Source organism: Pristiophorus japonicus, unplaced genomic scaffold (genome assembly GCF_044704955.1).
Source record: "Pristiophorus japonicus isolate sPriJap1 unplaced genomic scaffold, sPriJap1.hap1 HAP1_SCAFFOLD_2279, whole genome shotgun sequence".
Taxonomy (NCBI): domain Eukaryota; kingdom Metazoa; phylum Chordata; class Chondrichthyes; family Pristiophoridae; genus Pristiophorus; species Pristiophorus japonicus.
The window spans coordinates 2349-26564 of NW_027251993.1; the positions used below are offsets into that span (position 1 = coordinate 2349).

A 24216-nucleotide genomic window follows, 5' to 3' on the forward strand; every position below is an offset into this window, starting at 1 on the left:
TTCCCAGAAAAGTTACACCAGGATATGTAATCCTATATAATGAGAAGCGAGTGTGGAATTACCTTAAGCAACTGTTACGGACAGATGTTGCACAGTATGGAAAAGTCCTGGTATAATGCACAAGTGAGCTATGTAACTTAACAAGAATGAATCACCATTTTCCTACGTCTTGGAGAATTTATAGATGTTTAATAAAGGTTTTCTTATGTTTACACAGGTTTCTACTGGAAAGTAGGGCAGACTGATCTTGGTGACTTCAAGAGAAGAAGTGTGCGGAAGCTGAAGTAACCTTTGTGTAGTTCTGGAGCCATCATTCATAAGGAAGGAACTCGCTACTGTGAGGGAGGAGTCGCAGTTGCTTACCCAAGAAGCTGCCTTGGAGGTGGAGTCGCTTGGATTGGAAACAGTTCTTGTTGTGGGGGAAGTATTTGTGCTGGGGATCTGGTCTGGGAGAAAACTGGCTGGTGTGGAAGGATTTGAGGGTTGGAGAAAGTCTGGCTACTACAGGAACTTTGTGAGAAGACCTGCTGGTGGAGTGTGGTGGCGTGACTGCTGCTTATACAAGGTGGGTATTCTTTCCCTAATGTGAGTAGTTTGATTTTGTTAGTCTGTGTATTTCTAAGGTGCCAGTATTCAGATAGGAAGGTAGTCAAAAAAATCGCTGGTGGGAATGGGCAAGGAATTTACAGTAACTGAATGTTGTGAGATGACAGTAAATGAAGAGCTGCATTTAATGGTACTGCTAGATGCCCATGCTGATGATGGGACTATATAACATGTTCTGTTATTCTGTACCTTTGTGTAATTTTGTGTGCTCTTTACACAAGGGGTTTTGCTGTGCCTTGTTCAGGTCAATAAGATACGGATTGTGCTTCGCAAACATTCCAATCAATTGGAGTTTACACTTTAAAACATTTTTAAATGTGACACTTGAAGTCTGAACATATTTTCTGTGCCTTTCCCGGTTCCGTTAGATGGTGATTGCTTTTAGATTCTCTGAGCAATTAAAGGTCAGGCTGGCTTTTTAAAAAAAAAAGTGTGCCACACCTGAGAAATTATGAATGTGTTTGAAATAACAATCGAGAAATGCTAGAGAAACACAGCTGGTTAATGAGCACTTGACAGGCCAATGCTGGAGTGTCCAAACTGTGGTCCTTATTCCTGGCAGCTCAAACAACTCCTTTTCTTATTTGCACTTGTATTCTTTTATTCATTTGTTTGTCCTGTTTTAAGTTTGAGGGCCTGGAGAGTGAGAAAAAAGCTGGTGTTGGTTCTGTTGCATTATTAGTAGCCAAATCTTAAATCGAAACATCAAAATGTGTTGGTATCTGCATCTGGCGACGTATGTAAATTAACAGGCACATTACTTTGAACATTATAATTTCAACTTTATGTATGGTCCATGAGGTTGTGTGGCAAGCACCTAAATGGTCTGCAAAGAAAAAAGCTTGGATACGCCAAAGCTCGAGGAGAAACCTTTAAATTAAAAACTGTCAAGTTCTGTAACGAGTTGAAGTAGGCCATTTTACTACTACTACTAATTTTACTAACCTGGATACCAGTTCTGTGCCTTTCGCAATATACATTAAATACCATGACTTTCGAAACAAGTATCTGTCTCTCTCAAACTTTTACTTTGGATCTTTGGAAGTAATTATTGTAATCCTTTGTGTAAAGTTTTTATGGATTCCCTTTTAATTGGCTTCACTTGAATTCAAAGCCCTTGTTCTGGCTTCCAAGTAGTTAGCAATCCGAGACTTTTATTTCAACTCTCTGCCCAAACTATTTCCTATGCATGTCACGTGGCTACCCAATTGTTTGAGCTCCACTTTTAGCTAGCAGTCTCGTGTGTGGAACCTTATCTAATAAATCCTTCCAAGAACATAAGAAATAGGACCAAAAGTAAATTGGCCAGAAAAAGCAACAAACCTGAGGACTGGGAGAAATTTAGAATTCCGCAGAGGAGGACAAAGGGTTTAATTAGGAGGGGGGGAAATAGAGTATGAGAGTAAGCTTGCAGGGAATATAAAAACTGACTGCAAAAACTTCTATAGATATGTGAAGAGAAAACGATTAATGAAGACAAATGTAGGTCCCTTGCAATCAGAATGAGGTGAATTTATAATGAGGAACAAAGAAATGGCAGACCAATAGAACAAATACTTTGGTTCTATCTTCACTAAGGAAGACACAAATAACCTTCCGGAAATACTAGGGGACCGAGAGTCTAGTGAGAAGGAGGAACTGTAGGAAATCTTTATTAGTCAGGAAATTGTGTTAGGGAAATTGATAGGATTGAAGGCCGATAAATCCCCAGGGCCTGATGGTCTGCACCCCAGAGTACTTAAGGAAGTGGCCCTAGAAATAGTGGACGCATTGGTGGTCACTTTCCAACATTCTGTCGACTCTGGATCAGTTCCTATAGATTGGAGGGTTGCTAATGTAACACCACTTTTTAAAAAAAAAAAAGGAGGGAGAGAGAAAACAGGGAATTATAGACCGGTTAGCCTGACATCGGTAGTGGGGAAAATGTTGGAATCAATTATGAAAGACCTAATAGCGCATTTGGAAAGCAGTGACAGGATCGGTCCAAGTCAGTATGGATTTATGAAAGGGAAATCATAAGAATTAGGAACAGGAGTAGGCCATCTAGCCCCTCGAGCCTGCTCCGCCATTCAATAAGATCATGGCTGATCTGGTCGTGGACTCAGCTCCACTTACCCGCCCTCTCCCTGTAACCCTTAATACTCTTATTGGTTAAAAATCTATCTGTCTTTGACTTGAAAACATTCAATGAGCTAGTCTCAACTGCTTCCTTGGGCAGAGAATTCCACAGATTCACAACCCTCTGGGAGAAGAAATTCTTTCTCAACTCGGTTTTAAATTGGCTCCTCCGTATTTTGAGGCTGTGCCCCCTAGTTCTAGTCTCTCCTACCAATGGAAACAACCTCTCTGCCTCTATCTTGTCTATCCCTTTCATGATTTTAAATGTTTCTATAAGATCACCTCTCATCCTTCTGAACTCCAAGGAGTAAAGACCCAGTCTACTCAATCTATCATCATAAGGTAACCTCCTCATTTCTGGAATCAGCCTAGTGAATCGTCTCTGCACCCCTTCCAAAGCTAGTATATCCTTCCTTAAGTAAGGTGACCAAAACTGCACGCAGTACTCCAGGTGCGGCCTTACCAATACCTTATACCTTATATCATGCTTGACAAATCTTCTGGAATTTTTTGAGGATGTATCTAGTAGAGTGGACAAGGGAGAACCAGTGGATGTGATGTATTTGGAATTTCAAAAGGCTTTTGACAAGGTCCCACACAACAGATTGGTGTGTAAAATTAAAGCACATGGTATTGGGGGTAATGTATTGATGTGGATAGAGAATTGGTTGGCAGACAGGAAGCAAAGAGTAGAAATAAATGGGTCCTTTTCAGAATGGCAGGCAGTGACTAGTGGGGTACTGCAAGGTTCAGTGCTGGGACCCCAGCTATTTACAATATAGATTAATGATTTGGACGAAGGAATTGAATGTAATATCTCCCAAGTTTGCAGATGACAGTGAGCTGGGTGGCAGTGTGAGCTGTAAGGAGGATGCTAAGAGGCTGCAGGGTGACTTAGACAGGTTAGGTGAGTGGGCGGATGCAGTATAATGTAGATAAATGTGAGGTTATCCACTTTAGTGGCAAAAACAGGGAGGCAGAATATTATCTGACTGGTGACAGATTAGGAAAAGTGGAGTTGCAACGAGATCTGGGTGTCATGGTACATCAGTCATTGAAAGTTGGCCTGCAGGTACACAAGGCGGTGAAGAAGGCAAATGGCATGTTGGCCTTCATAGCGAGAGGATTTGAGTATAGGAGCTGGGAGGTCTTACTGCAGTTGTACAGGGCCTTGGTGAGGCCACACCTGGAATATTGTGTACAGTTTTGCTCTCCTAATCTGAGGAAAGACATTCTTGCTATTGAGGGAGTTTCCTGGAATGGCAGGACTGACATATGAAGAAAGACTGGAACGACTAGGCTTATATTCACTGGAATTTAGAAGAATGAGAGGGGATCTCATAGAAACATTTAAAATTCTGACTGGATTGGACAGTTTAGATGCAGGAAAAATGTTCCCAATGTTGGGGAAGTCCAGAACCAGGGGTCACAGTCTAAGGATAAGGGGTAAGTCATTTAGGACCGAGTTGAGGAGAAACTTCTTCACTCAGAATTGTGAACCTGTGGAATTCTCTACCACAAAGTTGTTGAGGCCAGTTCATTAGATATATTCAAAAGGGAGTTAGATGTGGCCCTTTTGGCTAAAGGGATCAAAGGGTATGGAGAGAGAGCAGGAATGGGGTACTAAAGTTGGATGATCAGCCATCATATTGAATGGTGGTGCAGGCTCGAAGGGCCGAATAGCCTACTCCTGTACCTATTTTCTATATTTCTATTCGGCCCTTCAAGCCTGCTCTGCCATTCAATAAGATCATGGCTGATCTGATCTTGGCCTCAACTCCACTTTCCTGCCTGTTCCCCATAACCCTTGACTCCCCGAGAGTTCAAGAATCTGTCTATCTCAGCCTTGAATATATTCAATGACTCTGCCTATACATGATATCCATTGATACTCTTTTATCTGCCACCTTAGTGGCTGTCAAAAAACAACAATTTGATTAGTTAGAATGATTCACTGATCTGTCACAAACCATGCTGATTCTCCCTAATCGGCTCGCTCACTGTCCCTAATGATGGATTCTAGCAACTTTCAAAGTATTACAAAGTCATTCCTTCCAATTATATTTAAGCTTACTTGTAGTAACTTGGTTTATCCTATCCTTTTCTGAGTAAAAGATTAATGTTTGTTAATTCTTTGGTACTATCTGTGAATTAAAAAAATATATATTTTTCTGACCACTCCCCTCCCTATTTTTGGTACAGGACAGGGAAATGCACTGCATCATTTCAGGCCTAGGAGCAGTGGTATTTCTTGTCCCCGGCCATTAACACAACCAAAGCCGTCAGTGCAGGCCCACCCCTGGAAGAAGGGGAGCTGTAACGTAGCTGTAGGCCGCAGACCTACAAATGCATTCCCAGCTACCATTCTGAGGGGTGTCCAGTGTGAACCTGGTGGTAGTATTTTGAAATACCCCAGCATCTGGCGGCCCCACAACTGGAAGTCCAGGGAAGAGAGGTAGGGGAACAAGAATGCTCCCTCTGTTAATTTGCATGTCACTGCTGTATCTTTGCCTACTTCATGTGCAGGTGCTCTGCCCCCTCTTTTCCCCACCCCCAGGGAAAGCTGGAAATCCTGGAGCAGTCTAAAAGGGGCACAGACTTGACATTACAAGTCTCAAGCCTCTTTTATCTAAATCTTTTTTTTAATGAGCCAACCTCCTTTGCTGTTCTTTTATTCTAGTACTAAAAAGAAACTTAACCTTGATACCACCTGCAAGCTTTTTTAATCCCTCCCCTTACCGTATTTTTTTGTTGCTTTCTGTAAACTTGCCAGTCTTCATTCCTGTCACTATTCTCCAAATAAGCTCCTTTTGTTTAATACTGGTATAACCATTCATTTAGAATAAGATTGCATCACTCAGAAGTTTCCTTTTTGCCTTTCAGAGGTATGTACTTGCTTTGTAATCGACAGATTACCTTCCTGAATAGATTTCACTGCTGGTCTATACATTTACTAACAATGTTTCCCATTTTTTTGAGTCAATTGCTTCCTCATCCCTTCAGGGTTTGCCTTGTTCAGACTCCAAATGTCACACTTTACAAACTAAAACTTTTGTTTTTTTTATCACCCTTTCTGCCTCTTCAAGCCAGCTGGTGAATTCACTCGTATTATGGTCAATATTTCCCATGCGCGCGCTCGCTCACTAACAGATCATTAACTATCTTTGGTTTGTTACAGAAAGTTGTCGGGTTGAAGACACACTGCTTTAGGAAGCTATCCTGAACAAATCAAGTAAATCTATTCCCTTTGTGCTGTTAGTTCTACCTAGCGTATATAAAGGTTAAAGTCTCCCATTAATACATCTTTCTTTTTGCAGGCCTCCCTAATGTGCATGAATCATTTAAATCCTAGTCAGGCGATTCATAAAATATTCCCATCTGAAACTGCTTTTTCCCTTTCAGAAAATTAACTAACCCTTTGCGTATTTCTAGCATTTGCAACTTTACTCTTCATCTTGAATATTGATTAAACGTAAATCTGATTTTTGAAACGTGATTGATATTGCATTTGTTACATTTAAAAAAAAAAAGGCATTTTGTAGTTAAGAAATGACCATCTCACTGTGCATTCACACTACAAATGAAAATACATCGGTGTGAATTAGATAAACCAGATGTGAAAGCCAGAACTGATTCTGAACTGAAGCTGAATGGAACTCTGACTCCCTCCTCCAGGGAGTCTCGCTCAGGTTTGTTGTGGTGGCATGTTATTGGATTCAGACTGCATTTACACTCTGACTGCAGCATCTCAGCAAAGCAAAACTGCTTTATGCTGGTCCTACAGATGTACTGTAAATGCACTCTTGATGGAAATGGTACCTAATGAATAGTAACTCAGAAACTGTTCATTGCGTGCTGGGTAATTGCGTTAGTGTTGTATAGCAGTAAAGTATTGTCGGCAATCTTCTCAGGAGGTGCTAGAGTGAGCTATTGGCAAATGAACTAATGTTTCCACTGTGTTTGTTTTGAAATGGGGAAGATGGTGACCAAAAGAAATATGCGTCTTTTTAAAAAAAAAATGCAGCAATACATTTCTACTGGTGTTAGAAACTTTTCTCCCTTTCTCCTGTGCTGATACGGCTCCATAGGAATTTTCAGCCTTCCAATTGTTCACCCATTCTTATGTGAATCTAGATTACTGGGGGAGGGAAGGCAGCATTGTGTTGGACACAATCCTGACATTTACACACATGCCCTTTCCAGAAAGGGTTGTTGGGAGAATTTCAGCCCCTACTCCAGAATGCTGAAGTCCATTGTATCCTCTCCACAACTGTTCTGCCTTGCGACCAGCAAGCTCCGTGTTGCTGCGTTCCTGCTTTGTATAATTCAGTTCTGCTCCACACACTGCATGTAGCACTGAATAGCTAAAGTTTATTTTTCCTTTCTTCTGCTCGCTCTTTCGCACAGTTTTCTCACCGCCATGGATACTGTCTCCGGCTGAATTATGACTCCACAAGTACTGGCAGGGCAATGGTACCTCAACCAAGTAACCATCCTTCATGTGTGAGCTTAAACAATGATTGTCAGCAGGCTGCATGATGGGTGGGAGCAGCACATCTTGATTTCAATTCTGTCTTTAGTAGATGCCCATACACAGGTGTTTTTCAGCAATAGTCATTGGAAAGCAATCAGAAGTCCCAATTTTTGATTGTTCTCTGTAGCATCCCACCTGCTACCTTGACTTTGCTGAGAACCCCATACAAAGCAGAGGTTAAACTTCAGACCTTCTGGTCTTTATGGCTTAGTGCTACATCACATGAATCATCTACCACATAATGGGGCAGAAATTCTGGCCTCCCGGGTCCATACTGAGTGTGTACGGACCCGGGAAGGCATCGCAAACCGTTTTCAGCGCACAATGCGCATGCGCTGAAAACCAGCGTTTCTGATCTGGAGCTTGACAGATCTTCCATATCTCGGCAGCCAGGACATTTGCAAGGGCAAGATTGCGGTATTTACCCATATCTTGCCCAGCAAATGTCCTGAACACTCATGCGCCTGATAAAAGCAGGCGCATAGCCTACTTTTACAGGCTTAAGAGTTTTAAAACACTTAACACATAAAAAATAAAATTAAAAAAACACTTTATTTTTTAAAAACCCTGCCCACTATGTTAAATTTATTTTAAAGCATAATTAAAAAAACTTTAAAAAAAATTGAAATCATATATATTTTTAATAATACATAAATAACTTTAATTTAAATTAATGTATATATGTAGTGTATTTTTCCTTTTTAATATTTTGTGTGTTTGAGAGTGGTTTCTCATTCATAATAATGGGAACTCCAACTTATGGAGTTCCCATTATTATGAATGAGAACATACTTTACCTGATTGGCTGCCCAGAGCCATGTGACTCCAGCTCCAGCCCTGCGCACGTCCTGACATGTACACGCTGCGATGCGCAGTCAGTGGAGGTCTCAGGACCGGGATCTCTCATGGGCACAGCAGCTTCAGGTAAGTGCGCTTCTTTTTTAAGTTCTTTACTCGATCGCCCGTGGGAAACGGCCAACCCGGATTTCTGGGCTATTACATTTAGATACTGAGGAATCCAGTGTAATAGTTGCAATTGAGTAAAGCTTTTAAAATGCTAACCAGCCAAAAATCCATGGGTTGCATTCTGATTTATAAGTTACTGAAATGTGAAACCCACATTGGCATCTTTCTTTGCCTGACTGATGTCACTGCAGCATATTTCATTAAGAAAGTTCCTTTTGGCTCTTTGGAAGAGCTTTATGATTTATAAACTTCAAAAAGACATTTGCTGAGTAAATATACAGTGGATAGTATTTAACACTGAATATATTTAGATCTACAGTAATGCCTCCTTTGAAGTATTTTAGAAGAACAAAATTCCCTTCTGAAAAGTACTTTATTTTAGTCAACTTTAGGAATGTGTCCAAACATTTGAATATTCCACTTCTCATTTACCAGTTTTAACAGAAAAGGTGAATAGTGTTCTCTCAATGGCAGTGCAGTAAATACTTTGTTCTGTCCACTTGTTGAATAGATACGCCCATATTAGCTGTTTGGTCTATGGGTTGCTCATAACCAGAAGGGAAAATTTATTTGAGAATTTTCAATTTTATGGGCTATATTCATCAAGGTCTTTAACTATAAATGTCATCATATCTACAATTCTGTGCGCACGCAGAGCTCGTTTATAAACCGATTTATCCTTTTTTGACAGGTATGGCCTCACAACTGCAAGTGTTTTCACCAATGTCAGTAAAGTCCAGTGCCTTTTGCAGCGTGAAGAAACTGAAAGTGGAACCCTCCAATTGGGATGCAACGGGACTGGGCTGCACAACAAAACATTACAATCAGAGCAAAAATCCATCCGTGACTCAAATACAAGCAAATCTGCCCCATCAAGCATCGAGCAGCATAGTGGTTTATGACCAGAATTTACACCTCCCCACCTCTGGGTTGATCCCAGTTACAAGTGCTGACAGTGGGACTTGTAGGGCCGCCCTGTCTGTGGGCTCGTCCAACGGAGTGCAGAGCTTGACACGCAGAAGCACAGTGACGCTGTTGGATACCTATCAAAAATGTGGACTGAAGAGAAAGAGTGAGGAGATTGAGAGCAGTGGCAGTGTGCAAATAATTGAGGAACACCCACCTCCGATGCTTCAGAACAACACTGGCAGGACTGCGGTGGGTACTACTGCCACCACCACGTCAACTGTAACTTCAAAGAATGGCAGTTCCACCAATGAAGGGGATTATCAGCTGGTACAACATGAAATACTTTGTTCAGTGACCAGCAGTTATGAGGTATTGGAGTTTCTTGGCCGTGGCACTTTTGGGCAGGTGGTGAAGTGCTGGAAAAGGGGCACCAATGAAATTGTGGCTATCAAGATCTTGAAAAACCATCCCTCCTATGCACGGCAGGGGCAGATTGAGGTGAGCATTTTAAATCGGCTGAGCACCGAGAATGCTGACGATTACAACTTTGTCCGGTCCTATGAGTGTTTTCAGCACAAGAATCATACCTGCTTGGTCTTTGAGATGCTAGAGCAGAACCTGTATGACTTCCTCAAACAGAACAAGTTCAGTCCTTTGCCGTTGAAGTATATTCGACCCATCCTGCAGCAGGTGGCCACGGCCTTAATGAAACTAAAAAGCCTTGGTCTAATTCATGCGGATCTGAAACCAGAGAACATCATGCTGGTGGATCCGACCCGTCAGCCCTATCGGGTGAAGGTCATAGACTTTGGTTCAGCCAGTCATGTTTTAAAAGCAGTTTGTTCGACGTATTTACAGTCTCGGTATTACAGGTTAGTGTGACGTTCTCCTACTTGTCTTGGAGCAGATATCATGCTCTTGCAGCAATTGTAGAGCATTGTTTGTGATAATACTTCAATGACTAAACCAAATTGATTGAAATATAATCTGTACACGGAGGAATTTTGAGTGGGAGTGGGTTGCAGGGGATGGGACTTGTATCAAGCCTCCTGCTTCCGACCCGAGAGGTCATCAATTTGAGACCTTGCCTATTTTTACTCCCGGGCCTCATTTATATCCCACTGGATGTAAATTCATTTATCCAGTGCTCCCATTGGGAAACTATCCTCAAAAAGAACATGGGTTGTAGATGAGGTGCATCATTGCATCACCAATTCTCCAATCTGTATACTGTTGAGTGAATTGATGCCTGTATACCTGCACATAAAGTTTGGCAGTAAAATTAATATTTCCCCTCTTCCACTGGGGTGTTTTCAGAGTGAGGAGTGTTGAGATCCCAATCTATGACCTCATTAATGGAACATGAAAACAGTTGTTGGGCAGCACAAAGATTGTCAACTAAGTAAATACAGTCTCCGCGTTAAAAATTGGCAGTTGTGTATATCGGCCAAAAAGCGCTAACTATTATCCATTTGTATTCATGCCAATTTCAAAATTTCCAGTTATAGGCCCCTAGTTTCCACATGATTTGCGCCTGATTTTTAGGAGCAACTGGTGGAGAACGGACTATCTTAGAAATCGCAATTCTCCACATTTTTTTTTCTGCAGTTCTAGTCAGTTAGAACAGTTTCACTTTGGAACAGAATTTTTTCTTCAAAAGGGGACGTGTCCGGCCACTGACGCCTGATTTCAAAGTTTCCACAGTGCAAACGTACTCCAAACTAACTTAGAATGGAGCAAGTGAAGATTTTTGTAGAACTGAAAAAACCTTGTCTACACATTAAAAAATCAGGCGCAGGTTACAAATTAGGCATCCAGAACGAGGGGGGGGGGGAGAAGGGAAGTCATTAAATTCTATAATACATCCTTATTTATACTTATACAAATATTATACAAATAAATCCAACCTGAATAAAAATTTATAAGCAAAGAAAAGATTAAATAAACCATCTTCCTACCTGTGTGAAAGTTCTTCAGCCAGGGAGAATGCTGCAGGAAGCCTCAAGTTGAGGCAGCCGTTCGTTCCCGACGGCAGGGGGGGAGGAGGCAGCCGTTCCCGACGGCGGGCGGGGGGAGGGAGGGAGTGCGGACCCGACCGACCGAACGCAGCGGGGGGGGCGGAAGCCGTTCCAGACGGCGGGCGGGGGGTGGGGGAAGGAGACCGTGAGAAGGCTGCAGGAAGCCTCAAGTTCAGCAGCCATTCCCGACGGCAGGGCGGGGGAGGCCGTCGGGAAACGGCTGCCTCAACTTTCTGAGGCTTCCTGCAGCCTTCTCACTGCTGCAAGAAGCCTCAGTGCTGATCATGGAAGGGCAATGTGCTTTTATTAAAAAATGTTCAAAAATTAAACAGCTACAAAGAACTACAAAAATGGCCGTGTGCCAATGTTTCCTTCACACTGCGCGTGCGCGAGCACTCCAACGCGCACGCGCAGGGTTGCCGGCAGGAAAAAAACTAATTTAAATGGTACCCGCCCCTTCCCACTTACAAAATTGGCGCGAGTGGTAGGCTCCGCCCCCTGGGCGCCGCGCCAAGCAGACATGGAGCTGCAGGGCGCTCCAGAATCGCGCGTTTTTTTTTCGGTGCGAAAAACGGGCGCCCAGCTCGGAGGGGCGCCCATTTTGTAGCGTGTGGAAACTTGGGGCCATAGTGTCTTAAGTGTTCTGTTTATTTTGGGCAAAAACAATGGTGCTTACTTGCTAGTTTGTTCAACCAGGCAATAATCAGCACACTAGATTAGCACTAACCACATTAGATCAAACTAGAGAAGGACTGTTAGCTGCTCACTGATTTGAAAGCGTGAATCAAACAAAATTGTATTAAAGCGGTGGAGCTACATACTCGGGCACCGCTTGAAATTTAAGGTTTTGTAAATTGATGACTTGCATGAAATGTAGAGCCCCCAAAATTCCGACTGTTCTGTGCGATCAAAGATTGCTTGGTGTGTTTGAACATGCCTAGGCTTTTTACACTGCTGATGCCAAACATATCTTTTATGTGATACAAGCCTACAGTGATGGTGATGCTCGCTGTTAAAGTGGATACCAGATATGACTGGATAATGAAAAGCTGGAAATCAGAATTGTATATTCTCAGGGGTGGTAAAGATGGGTGCAATATTTCCTCTGAAGTAAAAGATTCTGTGGCTTTGGTCTCTGACAAAAGGAACTGTTCGCACTTTACAAAGGTCAACAATATGTAAAATTCTGAGGCAGTAGGGGCCCTAGTTTATGTAAGATTTGGCAGAACACTTCAGGATGTGAACTATGAGGGAGCAGAATGCCTCACTGTGATAAACATATCAGCCTTGATCATGCATTTTCAGAACGACTTGATTGATGCAGTAAGAAACCATATAAAATACTGTTCAATGTTATTCCGCCCAACATGTTCACACGAGTGCACCCCCGATAAGCGGCATGGACTGTACCTTGGAATCTGGATTATTAATTGCCTGCTATTTATGCTTATTTTGATTTTAAAAACCTGTGAGCTTCACCGATACACAAGCTGCTCCCTTTACACGTTAAACAAATATGCATAAAGCTGTGGTGTAATCTTTCCCAACACCCCTGTAACGATTCACTAGTTGTCAAACTAAACAGCATACTTGGTAACTTGGGAATTTTAAGAAACTATTATCAGCAAGCTGCCATGATAAAATGTTTTCACAAAATTACATTTAGCAAGTTTGAAATGTGGAACAAATTCCATAACTGGTTAAATAATTTGATTAGTCAAGTATATTTGCCTCTAGTCCAGGATATAAATTTAGGCAGTGGATTGAGGGGATGAACCGATACACAAGCTGCTCCCTTTCTGACCAAAGAATACCAAACATAAACCACTTATTTTTCAGGTTTAGATTTAAAAAGATTTTTAAAAAAACAGTCAATTACAACCTTTTTGTAGCTGGTATATTTCAGCCATTCAGGGATGCAGTACCTAATTGGTTCTGTATGAGGTTTGCCAAATGTTTTTCTGCTCTGCTACCTCTCAGCAATACCTCACTTGTTTGGAATATGACTATTCTGGTGATTTTACCCATTTGGTATTTCCCTCTTGGAGGTCCTCCCAGGTTTTTGTAAAGATATGTCTTAAACCCCCTCTCCCAAATAAGTTTGCAGTACTGTTGCTTTGTACAGAAATCGGCACTTTCATCTGAAGCAAAGGGAATGGGAGAAGGAAAGGACATTGAAGCATTCTAACATTGAAAAGAAATTGTTCCCAAATCTTGTTTACACTGACCACAGTTAAGATGTAATCTTGTAAGATGTAATTCTATTCTAATAAATTCTCTTGAGCTATCGGGGGAGGTAAAATAACTTCCAACACTTTTTCCTTGTGCAATGTTGATTTGTTGCCCTTTGTTGGGACGCCATTATTACAGATTAGATTATTTTTGCGATGACTCTTCAGTGCGTGAATTTAAAAACTTAAATTCAAAACCAGCACATGCATGTATTATATTCACTTTTTTAAGTGGAATAGGTTGCATGTTTGTGAAGGATTACACTGTTCAACGGATGGATTTTATCGGGATTATTGACCAATTGTAGTCACTCATTGTGTGATTTCTTATTTCAAAAATGTACTAAGTTGCAGCAAGTTCAAGATAATAGCCTGAAGTGTACAATGTGTTCACTGGTTCATGTTACAAGACGTGTCGGGCATAGGGAGGAAAGCTGAAATGAAGGAAAATACTTGGTGTCTCAAGCTGTACTTGCTCATGTTCACACAACTGACATTCTTTCCTTCCCCACCCCCAGCATAATTGGGGGAAAATGTGTGCATGGTACTCAACTGCACACAGCATTTATGTATGTGTTGTTTGACTACATGTAGGGGATGTTTTGTTCATTTTTGCTCTCCATTGCGTTCACATAACTATTTATCTAGGGAAACATTTTGTTCCTTAGTTATTTTCTGCCAAGCATTTGCATGGATCATTTTATCCCATGATGTAAAGTTAAACTGCCAACTATGTTGTGGAGTTAAAACCTTTGTAAATCAAATATGCCCCATGTCCAGTAAAGAGAAGTTCCTGCTTATTTTTTTTTATGAAGCTTAATAAAAATGCCTAACTTAGATGCATTCATTGCTGAATGCTATATACTAAACTCCCAGATAAAATAAAAATTGGTATTCGGTAAGATAGTGGGTTTATAGGCGGATAAATCCCCTGGACCTGATGGCTTGCATCCTAGGATCTTAAGAGAAGTAGTGGCAGGGATAGTGGATGCATTGGTTGTAATTTACCAAAATTCCCTGGATTCTGGGGAGGTCCCAGCAGATTGGAAAACTGTAAATGTAAAGCACCTATTATTTTTTTTTAAAATGGAGGCGGATAAAAAGCAGGAAACTATAGACCAGTTAGCCTAACCTCTGTTTGGGAGAATGTTGGAGTCCATTATTAAAGAAGCAGTAGCAGGACATTTGGAAAAGCATAATTCGGTCAGGCAGAGTCAGCATGAATTTATGAAGGGGAAGTCATGTTTGACAAATTTGCTGGAATTCTTTGAGGATGTAATGAACAGGGTGGATAAAGGGGAACTGGTGGATAAAGGGGAACCAGTGGATGTGATGTATTTGGACTTCCAGAAAGCATTTGACAAGGTACTACATAAAAGGTTACTGCACAAGGTAAAAGTTCATGAGGTTGGGGATAATACAGCATGGATAGAGGATTGGCTAACTAACAGAAAACAGAGAATCTGGATAAATGGTCCAATCTCGGGTTGGCAATCAGTAACTAGTGGGGCGCTGCAGTGATCAGTGCTGCGACCCCAACTATTTACAATCTATATTAACGACTTGGAAGAAAGGACTGCGTGTAACGTAACCAAGTTTACTGGCGATACAAAGATGGGAGGAAAAGCAATGTGTGAGGAGGACACAAAATCTGCAGAAGGTCATAGATAGGCTAAGTGAGTGGGCAAAAATTTGGCAGATGAAGTATAATGTTGGAAAGTGTGAGGTCATGCACTTTGGCAGAAAAAAAATCAAAGAGCAAGCTATTATTTAAATGGAGAAAGATTGCAAAGTGCTGCAGTACAGCGGGACCTGGGGGTACTTGTGCATGAAACACAAAAGGTTAGTATGCATGTACAGCAAGTGATCAGGAAGGCCAATGGAATCTTGGCCTTTATTGCAAAGGGATGGAGTATAAAAGCAGTGAAGTCTTGCTACAGTTATACAGGGTATTGGTGAGGCCACACCTGGAATACTGCGTGCAGTTTTGGTTTCCATATTTACGAAAGGATGTACTTGCTTTGGAGGCAGTTCAGAGAAGGTTCACTAGGTTGATTCTGGAGATGAGGGGGTTGACTTATGAGGAAATGTTGAGTAGGTTTGGCCTCTACTCATTGGAATTCAGAAGAATGAGAGGTGATATCAAAATATATAAGATTATGAGGAGGCTTGACAAGGTGGATGCAGAGAGGATGTTTCCACTGATGGCCGAGTCTAGAACTAGAGGGCATGATCTTAGAATAAGGGGTTGCCCATTTAAAACTGAGTTGAAGAGGAATTGCTTCTGAGGGTTGTTAATCTGTGGAATTTGCTGCCTCAGAGCTGTGGAAGCCAGGACATTGAATAAATTTAAGACAGAGATAGATAGCTTCTTAACTGATCAGGGAATAAGGGGTTATGGGGAGCAGACAGGGAAGTGGACCTGAGTCCATGGTCGAATCATCCATGATCGTATTAAATGGTGGAGCAGGCTCGAGGGGCCGTATGGCCTACTCCTGCTCCTATTATGTTCTTAGAGTGAAAGTTGGTCTCTCCTGTTATAACAACGCAGATTACAGGGAGATATAATAGAAGTGTTTTTAATTATGAAAGGCTGGCACAGGATAGATAGAAGCATGCCTATTTATCTATTGTTTCCAGTAGTTGAGGGGTCAAGAACAAGGAGCCATAGAATCAAGATTAAATGTATTGGATTTAAAACCGAAGCTAGAAGAAACTTCTTCACATGGAGTTGTGAAATTGCAGAATTCACTTCCAAGGTTAGTGGCTGAGGCAGAAACTGTGTCAACATTCAAGATTAGATTGGATAGATGGTTGAAGGAAAACTGCTTAATAGATTTGAAAACAGGGTGGGTGGGAATACATGATTACATGATTAGAACTATTTGCTCGTTTGGAGAGTAAACGTCGACATGGACTGGTTGTGCCGAATAGCCTGTTTCCTCATTGTAATTTCTATATGTCTGAAGAACCAAGTAAAATGGAAAGTTTCAGGGCTAACCTTGCGGCTGAGTTGGTAAATGGCCACAATACTTGACCATTGTTTTTCTAAAAAGGTCAAGGATTTGATCGTGCGTGCTAATTTATCAAAGCAAGGTGCTATAAATAATCTTGCGGTCCGAAATTGCTCCTTTGCGCAAGGCCCGGTAGCGCCTCCGGCCAGCGCTAGCAGGGCGATAAGTGGATGCCGTGGGCGAAAACTGCGCCATGCCCTGTAGTTGTTCCCCGGGTGGCAGCGCACACCGATGATTTCATCGCTGCGTGCGCCGACCCCTTATCGCCCCGTGCTGACCCCTTTGTGTCCCACGGGGGAAATTGCCCCGCGGGAGCGTGGTCGACGCTGGGCGATGCCAACGACAGCTTCACGAGGTGCAAAGCTGTGGGTGGCTGGGGCGCTGCAGTCTCCCTTAAAGGGGAGGGCCTAGTGCCGTGGCCGCCATCTTAAGTTAATTGTCGGCCGACTCTGGAGTCAGCTCGACAATGGCGGCCGCTGATTGGGCCGGGCAGGCAACAGGCAGTGCAGCACCCCCTCTTGGGTGCCGGGCCATTGGCCCAGCTGAAATCCTCCCTGGTAGCCAATTGCCGCTACGGAGCCGGCCCTAGACTTTGCAGCGTCCCTCCCCTTTAAGAGAGGGGGCGGGACGTTGCGACGCGCCAGCGCGGCGCTGTGTCACAGTGCAGCGATCCCGCCTCTCCACTGCCCCGAGAGCGCCAGCGTCATTTTTGAAACTCAAGTGCTCAATTCCGGAGCTCCTTTTTTAAAAAAAAAATCTGATAATTCAAATTATACACTGCAAACCCAGCAGGGGACAATTTCGCCCCCCTGGTGTCTTAATTTTGCCATGGTTCTTGCCAGTCATAATCCAGTGATGCTGCCATCCCCCACCCCCAAACTTCTGCGGGAAAACAACACGTTTAGATGTTTGGCAGGGACAAGAATAGACCTTTGGATAATACTCCTCACAGATGGACAGTGAACTAATAAAGAATGATTTACTGAAATAAGAGACACAAAGTTATGCTTGTTAATCAGTAGTCCCTCATGAATCAACAACTACAGGAGAACGTGTCTTGCGGAGTTTATAATGTGTAAATTCCAAATTTGGTAAATATCAAGTTTCCCAATGTGGCCCGAAATATCAAGGTGCAAGTGTTGCTAAAGTTGTTTAAGGCAGCGAATATCTTCTGCTAATGGTCTGCCATTTTCGCTCTGACTGTAGCCATCCGTATGCTTTTAGGATTGCTAGCCTGTATAGATCTATCCTGACCCTGGAGAAGATGCTGACTATGTTCACAAAATCACAATCATAACTTTGCATAAACTGCATTATTTGGATATGTTTGGCAAAATCCCATTTGCAATTTTGGAGTAACTGTATATGTTGTGCAGTGTTCCTATTGCCAAGTCTGCCTGACAGCATGCACAGGGTCCATTTGCACCAATGGGAGCTTGTGCAATGCTGAACCATTGCAATATTGTGGTGCATGAGTGGCCTCATTTTAGCTAAACCTCTGCTTACAGAATGAAAAGTAAAACTACTTGCATTTATAATGCTTCCGATCCTGTCAATGTTTCAAGTAACTAACACAGTGAATTATTTTTATGATATTTAGTGATTATTGTTGTGTAGACAAATGTGCCAGTGTTTTCTAGTTGGCTGAGTGTCACCTTGGCCCAAGTGGTAACATTCCTGCCTCTGAGTCAGAAGGTGTATGTTCAAGTCCTACTTGAGGATTTAAGCACGTAATCTAGGCTGAGATTCAGGTACGTTCCTGAGGGAGTGCTGCATTGTCGGAGATAATGCCCTTCAGTTGAAATGGTCAACCAAGGTGTCATGTCAGCTTGTTGTGGTTTAAGTTGTCATTAAAGATCCCATGTCACTTTTAAAGAAAAATCAGGAATACTGTTTGTATTTAGATTAGTGTTCCTCCCACAGTCAGTGCAATTTAATAAAAAAAACACCTTGGTTAACTGGTTATTCATTCTACTTTTTGTGGGATTTGGAATGTGCAAAATGGTGGCCTTGTTTATATAAGCAGTCTTTTTGCTCTTTAAAAGTAATTGTCCTTTGAAGTACTTTGAGTTGTTTCTGAAGAAATGTGATAAGACTAGATAACTGCAGGTCTCTCCTAAGTACACAATTAATTTGTAATCTTTATTATTGATGCAATTGTTACAATTTCAGCTAAAATTTGATGGGACTAAAGATTAATGGTTCTCGATATTTTATAGGTGACAATGAAACTGACATTTTCTGGTTCTTGCTCTTGGGATTTTTTTTGGTGTTGGTTTTTATGATTCTCTATGTACAGTGCTTGCATTGAGACATTTAAACCTATAACTAGGTATTAAAATACATACGAGTGGCCTACTTGTAACCCAAGGCGATCAATTACAGATGTATTCAATTTGCAGGGTTTTTTTTGAGCACATGAGCAATATGCTGATGACTGGAAGTAAAGCTCGCACTTCTGACTCATGCAGGAAAGTGTGTTTTTTTGCAACACTTCATCCTGCTTACACTGTATGGTTTGAGCAAGAATGCTTTGAGGTCACAGTTTTGAGTGGTCTTGTACTTTCCATTACACTGCATTATTGTACAGCCACCTCGTTCTTGTCAAATTAAAACCTTGAAAAAATAGTTTAAAAAAAAAAAGTACAGGGTTGCGCATTTAAAAATCAAATGCATTTAAATAGAACGAGAAGAAACTAAGCGTGGGTTGATTGGTTGATTTTCCTCCCCATTTCCCTTTATCTGATTCTTTTCGGGAAAAAAACACATCCAGAAGTGCTACACTTTTCCAAAAAGTGGATGGGGGGAGTATTGTAACATGTCTGGAGTGCAAGTTTATCTGTGCTTTGCGAGTAAGTGACTTTTTTTCAAATTATTAAATAAGTCATAAAAACTTAAAATTCCTGGTTACAGTTTGCAAAATGCAGGTAATCCCTTAATTTACCTTCCCTTGTGATTTCTAATGACTGGAAAAATGTGCCAAAGTATTGCACAAAAATGTAAGTATAATCTGAACAACTGCCCATTAGCTAAAGCACATAACAATTTAATAGTTTTTGAGAAGAGAGAAAAATGATAAAAACCAGCAAAAATGAGCTACTAGCAGAAATTGATTCAAATATTAGTATTGTATTAAGTACAATCCAACTCAACCGATGGCTAAAGAAACCCACACAAGTTGGCAGACTCCCAGCTTGAACCTGTGCCTACAATTTCTCGAATTTGATATGATTGACACAAAGATTAGCCATTCAAGACCATGCGAGGAATTGCCAATTGTAAGTCCTGTCCCTCTTAATGGAAATCCCAGGAAAACCATTTTGAGTAACTAATTTTATTTGTACAGAACAAGGTAAAGTATGAAATCAACTTTTCGAAGGTAATTTTGAAAGTAAAAACATGTGTACTATATATTACCAGGTACGTTGATGGTACAGAAAGAGCCGAACATTAATACAGTTGAGAAAACTGGCAAGCGGGAAAGGACTCTGAGCAGGATCCTTATTTTTTGCAATGTATTCTAAATCGTTACATTGTTTTATTTAGTTGTTTTGAACAGTGATTTTGGAAGGACTGAAAGATAAGTAAGTTTGGAAGGTGATTCTCAATGCAAGTTCTGAATTTAAATGTTTACATTTATCTTAACATTTAGAACAATAACTTGTATACTGTAGTGCCTTTGCATAGAAAAACATTGCAAGGTACTTTCCAGAGGCATAATCAGACAAAGGTGGGTGCTGAGGCAAAGAAGGTGACATTGGTAGGAGCGACCAAAGATTTGATCAAGGGACGGACTTGAAGGAGAGGGAAGGGAGGAGGTGGAGGAAAATCAGAGAATGGCTGAACATAGGACCTAGATGGCTGACCATATGGCTGCCAGTGGTGAAGCGAAGGAAGGGGTGGATGCACAAGGCCAGAGTTCTTGGGTGAGGGGGGGGGCGGTGGGTGTGGTGGAGCTGGAGTAGAGGTGAGTTTATGAAGGGATTTAAACATTGGGATGAGAATTTTAAACTGGTTGTGTTGGAGGATAGGGAGCCAATGTAGGTCAGCAAAGACAAGAGTGATGGGACTTGGTACGGGAAAGAATACAGACAGCAGAATTGTGGATAAGTTTGTGTTTATGGAGGAGAGGAGGCTGGAGAGCATTGAAATAGTCAAGTCTGGAGGTAACAAGAGATGGATGAGAAATTCAGCAGCAGATGGGCTGAAGCAAGCATTGTTACATAGTGTGGAAGTAGGTGATCTTTGTGATGGAGAGACTGTTATGAACAGTCTGGTTCAACTTGAAGATAGTGACCAAGCTGGGGTATGGAATAAATCATGGGTCCTAAGACAGTAGCTTTAGTTTTTACACTATTTAACGGCAGACAATTGCGGCTCATCCAAGACTGAATATTGCGCAAATGGTTCAACAGAGGCAGTGATTGTGAGAGGTGGTGGAGCACGATGTCTGCAAATGGAGACTAGCCCATGTCTTCCAATGATGTTGCCAAGGGGACAACATGTAGCGGAGGAGGGGAGTTAAGCGTAGATCCTCGGGGGACTCTTTGAAGTGAAGGATGTGGAGGCATGAAAACAAGGCATTGCTGGAGATATTCTGACTGCAATTTTACAGGTGAACCAAGTGAGGCCAGTTGCATTGAACTGGCCAATTGAGACGAGGAATTGGAGGGGACTGGCGTTGTCTACCATGTCAAAGGTTGCAGAGAGGTTGAGGGCAAGGAGTAAATATGCACTAGTTGACTTGAATTAGCAATGTTTCATTGCTAAGACAGGGGCAGAAACCAGATTGGAGTGATTCAAGCACGGTGTTGCAAGAAGGATGGGCACTGATTTGAGAGGCAACATGTTCAAGAATTTTGGAGAGGAAAAGGAAGTTGGAGATGGGGGGACATTTTGAAGAACAGAGGGGTGAGGGTGGTTTTTTTTGAGAAGGGGTGATGATTGTTTTGAAAGAGACGGTGCCTTAGGAGTGGGAACCATTTCCAATGTCCGCTAGCATGAGGGCCAAGAAGGGAATTTGAGTGGTCAGCAGTTTAGTGGATTAAGGTTGGTCTTGTGGACAAGATGAGCTCTCAAATAGGCATGAGGGGAGATGGAGAAACTAAGGAAAAATATGGGATCTTTGGTAGGGTAGGGGGCAATCTGAGGGAGGGTTGGCTTGGTGGGTTAGGGGCAGAGACAGTATAAATGATGGTCTCAGTCTTAGTGACATAGGAGTCCTTAAGCTCCTCGCACTTGTTGGGGTTAACGGTCGAGAGGGCTTTAAGGAAATGGTTGGTAGTAGACAGCTGAAGCTGGGGTTAAATCTTTGCTCTCCAGGGGAATCCTGGAGTAATTGGTAGTTTTGATGGACAAGAATGAATCCTAATAGTGCTAGATGTGGTCCCGCCTGATCTGATGTTGGATGTTGAGCAAGTTGTGCACCCAAATACACTCCAGTCTGTGTCCCTTGGACTTAAGAGAAGGTAGAGGTTATACTAAGGGGAATGACCAGGATGATGACAAGGGCATCAAAGGTGGAGGAGAGGGAACGGTTCTGACTGTTCTTTGAATGCTGTTAAGAACATGAATGTAGTCCTGCATTGATGCCTTGTTTTCCCTCTCGACCAGTAATTCATACATTTTTCAAAACTTTTCGAGTGGCATGTTACTCCTTGCAGCCAACCAGGTGGGTGATAAATTAATCGATCTCTGCCAGTGTCTCATGAATGGATAGTGGGGAGGTGTTGGGGTGGAACTCTAGGGTAACTGCATTTATCCTATCCGAAGACAAATCATCTAACCTTTGCTCAAAGCCTTGTCAAACCAAAGTGGTTGAGAGAAAGAACTTGGTGATATTAGATCAGACCTGAATTCCACCACCCCATGGTTCTATATGTAATGGCGTTCAAGTGCAAAACTCAAAAATCAGTTAATATTTCTTGTAGGGTCTTGCAGTTTGACAAAATCGTGACATTATTAAATGTTGTAAAATCTATGTCTTCATTTTGTGTGCTAATATTCAATATGTTTTGCATAATTAGTTCAAAAAATTGGCAGAGTGCAGTCAAACAGAAACCATGTTTTCCTCCCTCTTGGTGAAATTGTTTTGCAGTATAAATGGAGTGATTTTGCAAAGAAATATCTTTTGAATAGTTAGTCACATCCTGAATGTAACTGAGCATAAACAAACTGCAGATAGGTTGCATTGCATTTACCGTACTACATACTAGTATATTGAATTTAGATAGGGGGGGTGGGATTCAGGTGAGCAGAAATTTTAAAAGTCAAAGAGAAAGGAGAAGGCAATAGAGCAGGGTAGCCATGGGGGAAATGATAACCAGAGTGTGACAGGAAGAATGGATAAAAATAATAAGAGTGTATCAGAAAGTGTGGTCAAAGCAGGGAAAAATAGTAAAAAGACAAAAGTAAAAGCTCTTTATCTGAATGCACGCAGCATTCGTAACAAAATAGATGAGTTGACGGCACAAATAGATATAAATGGGTATGATCTGATAGCCATTGCAGAGATGTGGTTGCAAGGTGACCAAGGCTGGGAACTGAATATTTTAGGGTATTTGACAATTCGGAAGGATAGACAGAAAGGAAAAGGGAGTTGGGGTAGCTCTGTTAATAAAGGATGAGATCAGTGCAGTAGTGAGAAATGATATTGGCTCAGAAGATCAAGATGTAGAATCAGTTTGGGTGGAGATAAATAATAAAGGGGAAGAAGTTCACTGGTGGGTGTAGTCTATAGGTCCCCTAACAGTAGCTACACTGTTAGACAGAGTATAAATTAAGAAATAATGGGGGCTTGTAAGAAAGGTAACACCACCATCATCATCATCATCATCGTCAGGCCCTCGAATCAAGGATGACTTGCTTCCATGTCAAAAAGCTCACCGGTGTTTCAACGAAGGACTTAAAATTCCAGGTCCCGAACTAAATCTTGAAGGGTGGAAGATGCCTGTGCGTGGATTTTTTTATCGCGTGGTGGCCGTTGCACACCAGCCACCACGCGGGCTTGACAGAGCTAGGTCTTGGTCCAGTGGCAAGGATTAACCAAAATGACTGAAAGGTACAGCAATAATCATGGGCGATTAAAATCTTCATATTGAAATTGGCCAAGGTAGCCTTGAGAAAGAGTTCAGAGTGCATTTGGAATGGTTTCCTTGAACAGTATGTTGTGGAACCAACCAGGGAACAGGCTATCTTAGATCTGATACTGTGTAATGAGTTAGGATTAATAAATTATCTCATAGTAAAGGATCCTCCAGCAAAGAGTGATCAAAGCATGGTTGAATTTCAAATTCAGTTAGAGGGTGAGAAAGTTGGGTCTCAAACCAGTGTCCTTATCGTAAATAAAGGTGATTACAAAGGTATGAAGACAGAGGAACAAAGGGACCTGGGAGTGCATGTCCACAGATCCCTAAAGATAGCAGGCCATGTGAATAAGGTGGTTAAGAAGGCATACGGAATGCTTACATTTATTAGCCGAGGCATAGAATATAAGAGCAGGTGGGTTATGCTTGATCTGTATAAAACACTGGTTAGGCCACAGCTGGAGTACTGCATGCAGCTCTGATCACGTTACAGGAAGGACGTGATTGCACTGGAAGGGCACAGAGGAGATTTACAAGATTGTTGTCGGGAGTGGAGAACGTAAAACACTCACCATCACTAAAGAAAAATAATGGGACTAAAGATGGACCCCTAGACCTGATAGCCTGCATTCTAGGGTCTTAAACAAAGTGGCTGCAAAGATAGTGGATGCATTGGTTGCAATCTACCAACAGTCCCTGGATTCTGGAGAAGTCTCAGTGGATTGGAAATCCGCA

At 41.9% G+C, this 24216-nt stretch overlaps 1 protein-coding gene across 1 annotated transcript; it reads left to right on the forward strand.

Moving 5' to 3' along the window:
* Positions 1 to 220: 220 nt before the first annotated feature.
* On the forward strand, positions 221 to 19875 carry LOC139245650 (homeodomain-interacting protein kinase 1-like). The gene is made up of 3 exons (XM_070871229.1): positions 221 to 565; positions 8916 to 10005; positions 19817 to 19875. The coding sequence occupies exons 2-3, from the start codon at positions 8918 to 8920 to the stop codon at positions 19848 to 19850; spliced, it is 1122 nt and encodes a 373-aa protein (XP_070727330.1). The 5' UTR covers positions 221 to 565; positions 8916 to 8917; the 3' UTR covers positions 19851 to 19875.
* The last annotated feature ends 4341 nt before the right edge of the window (positions 19876 to 24216 follow it).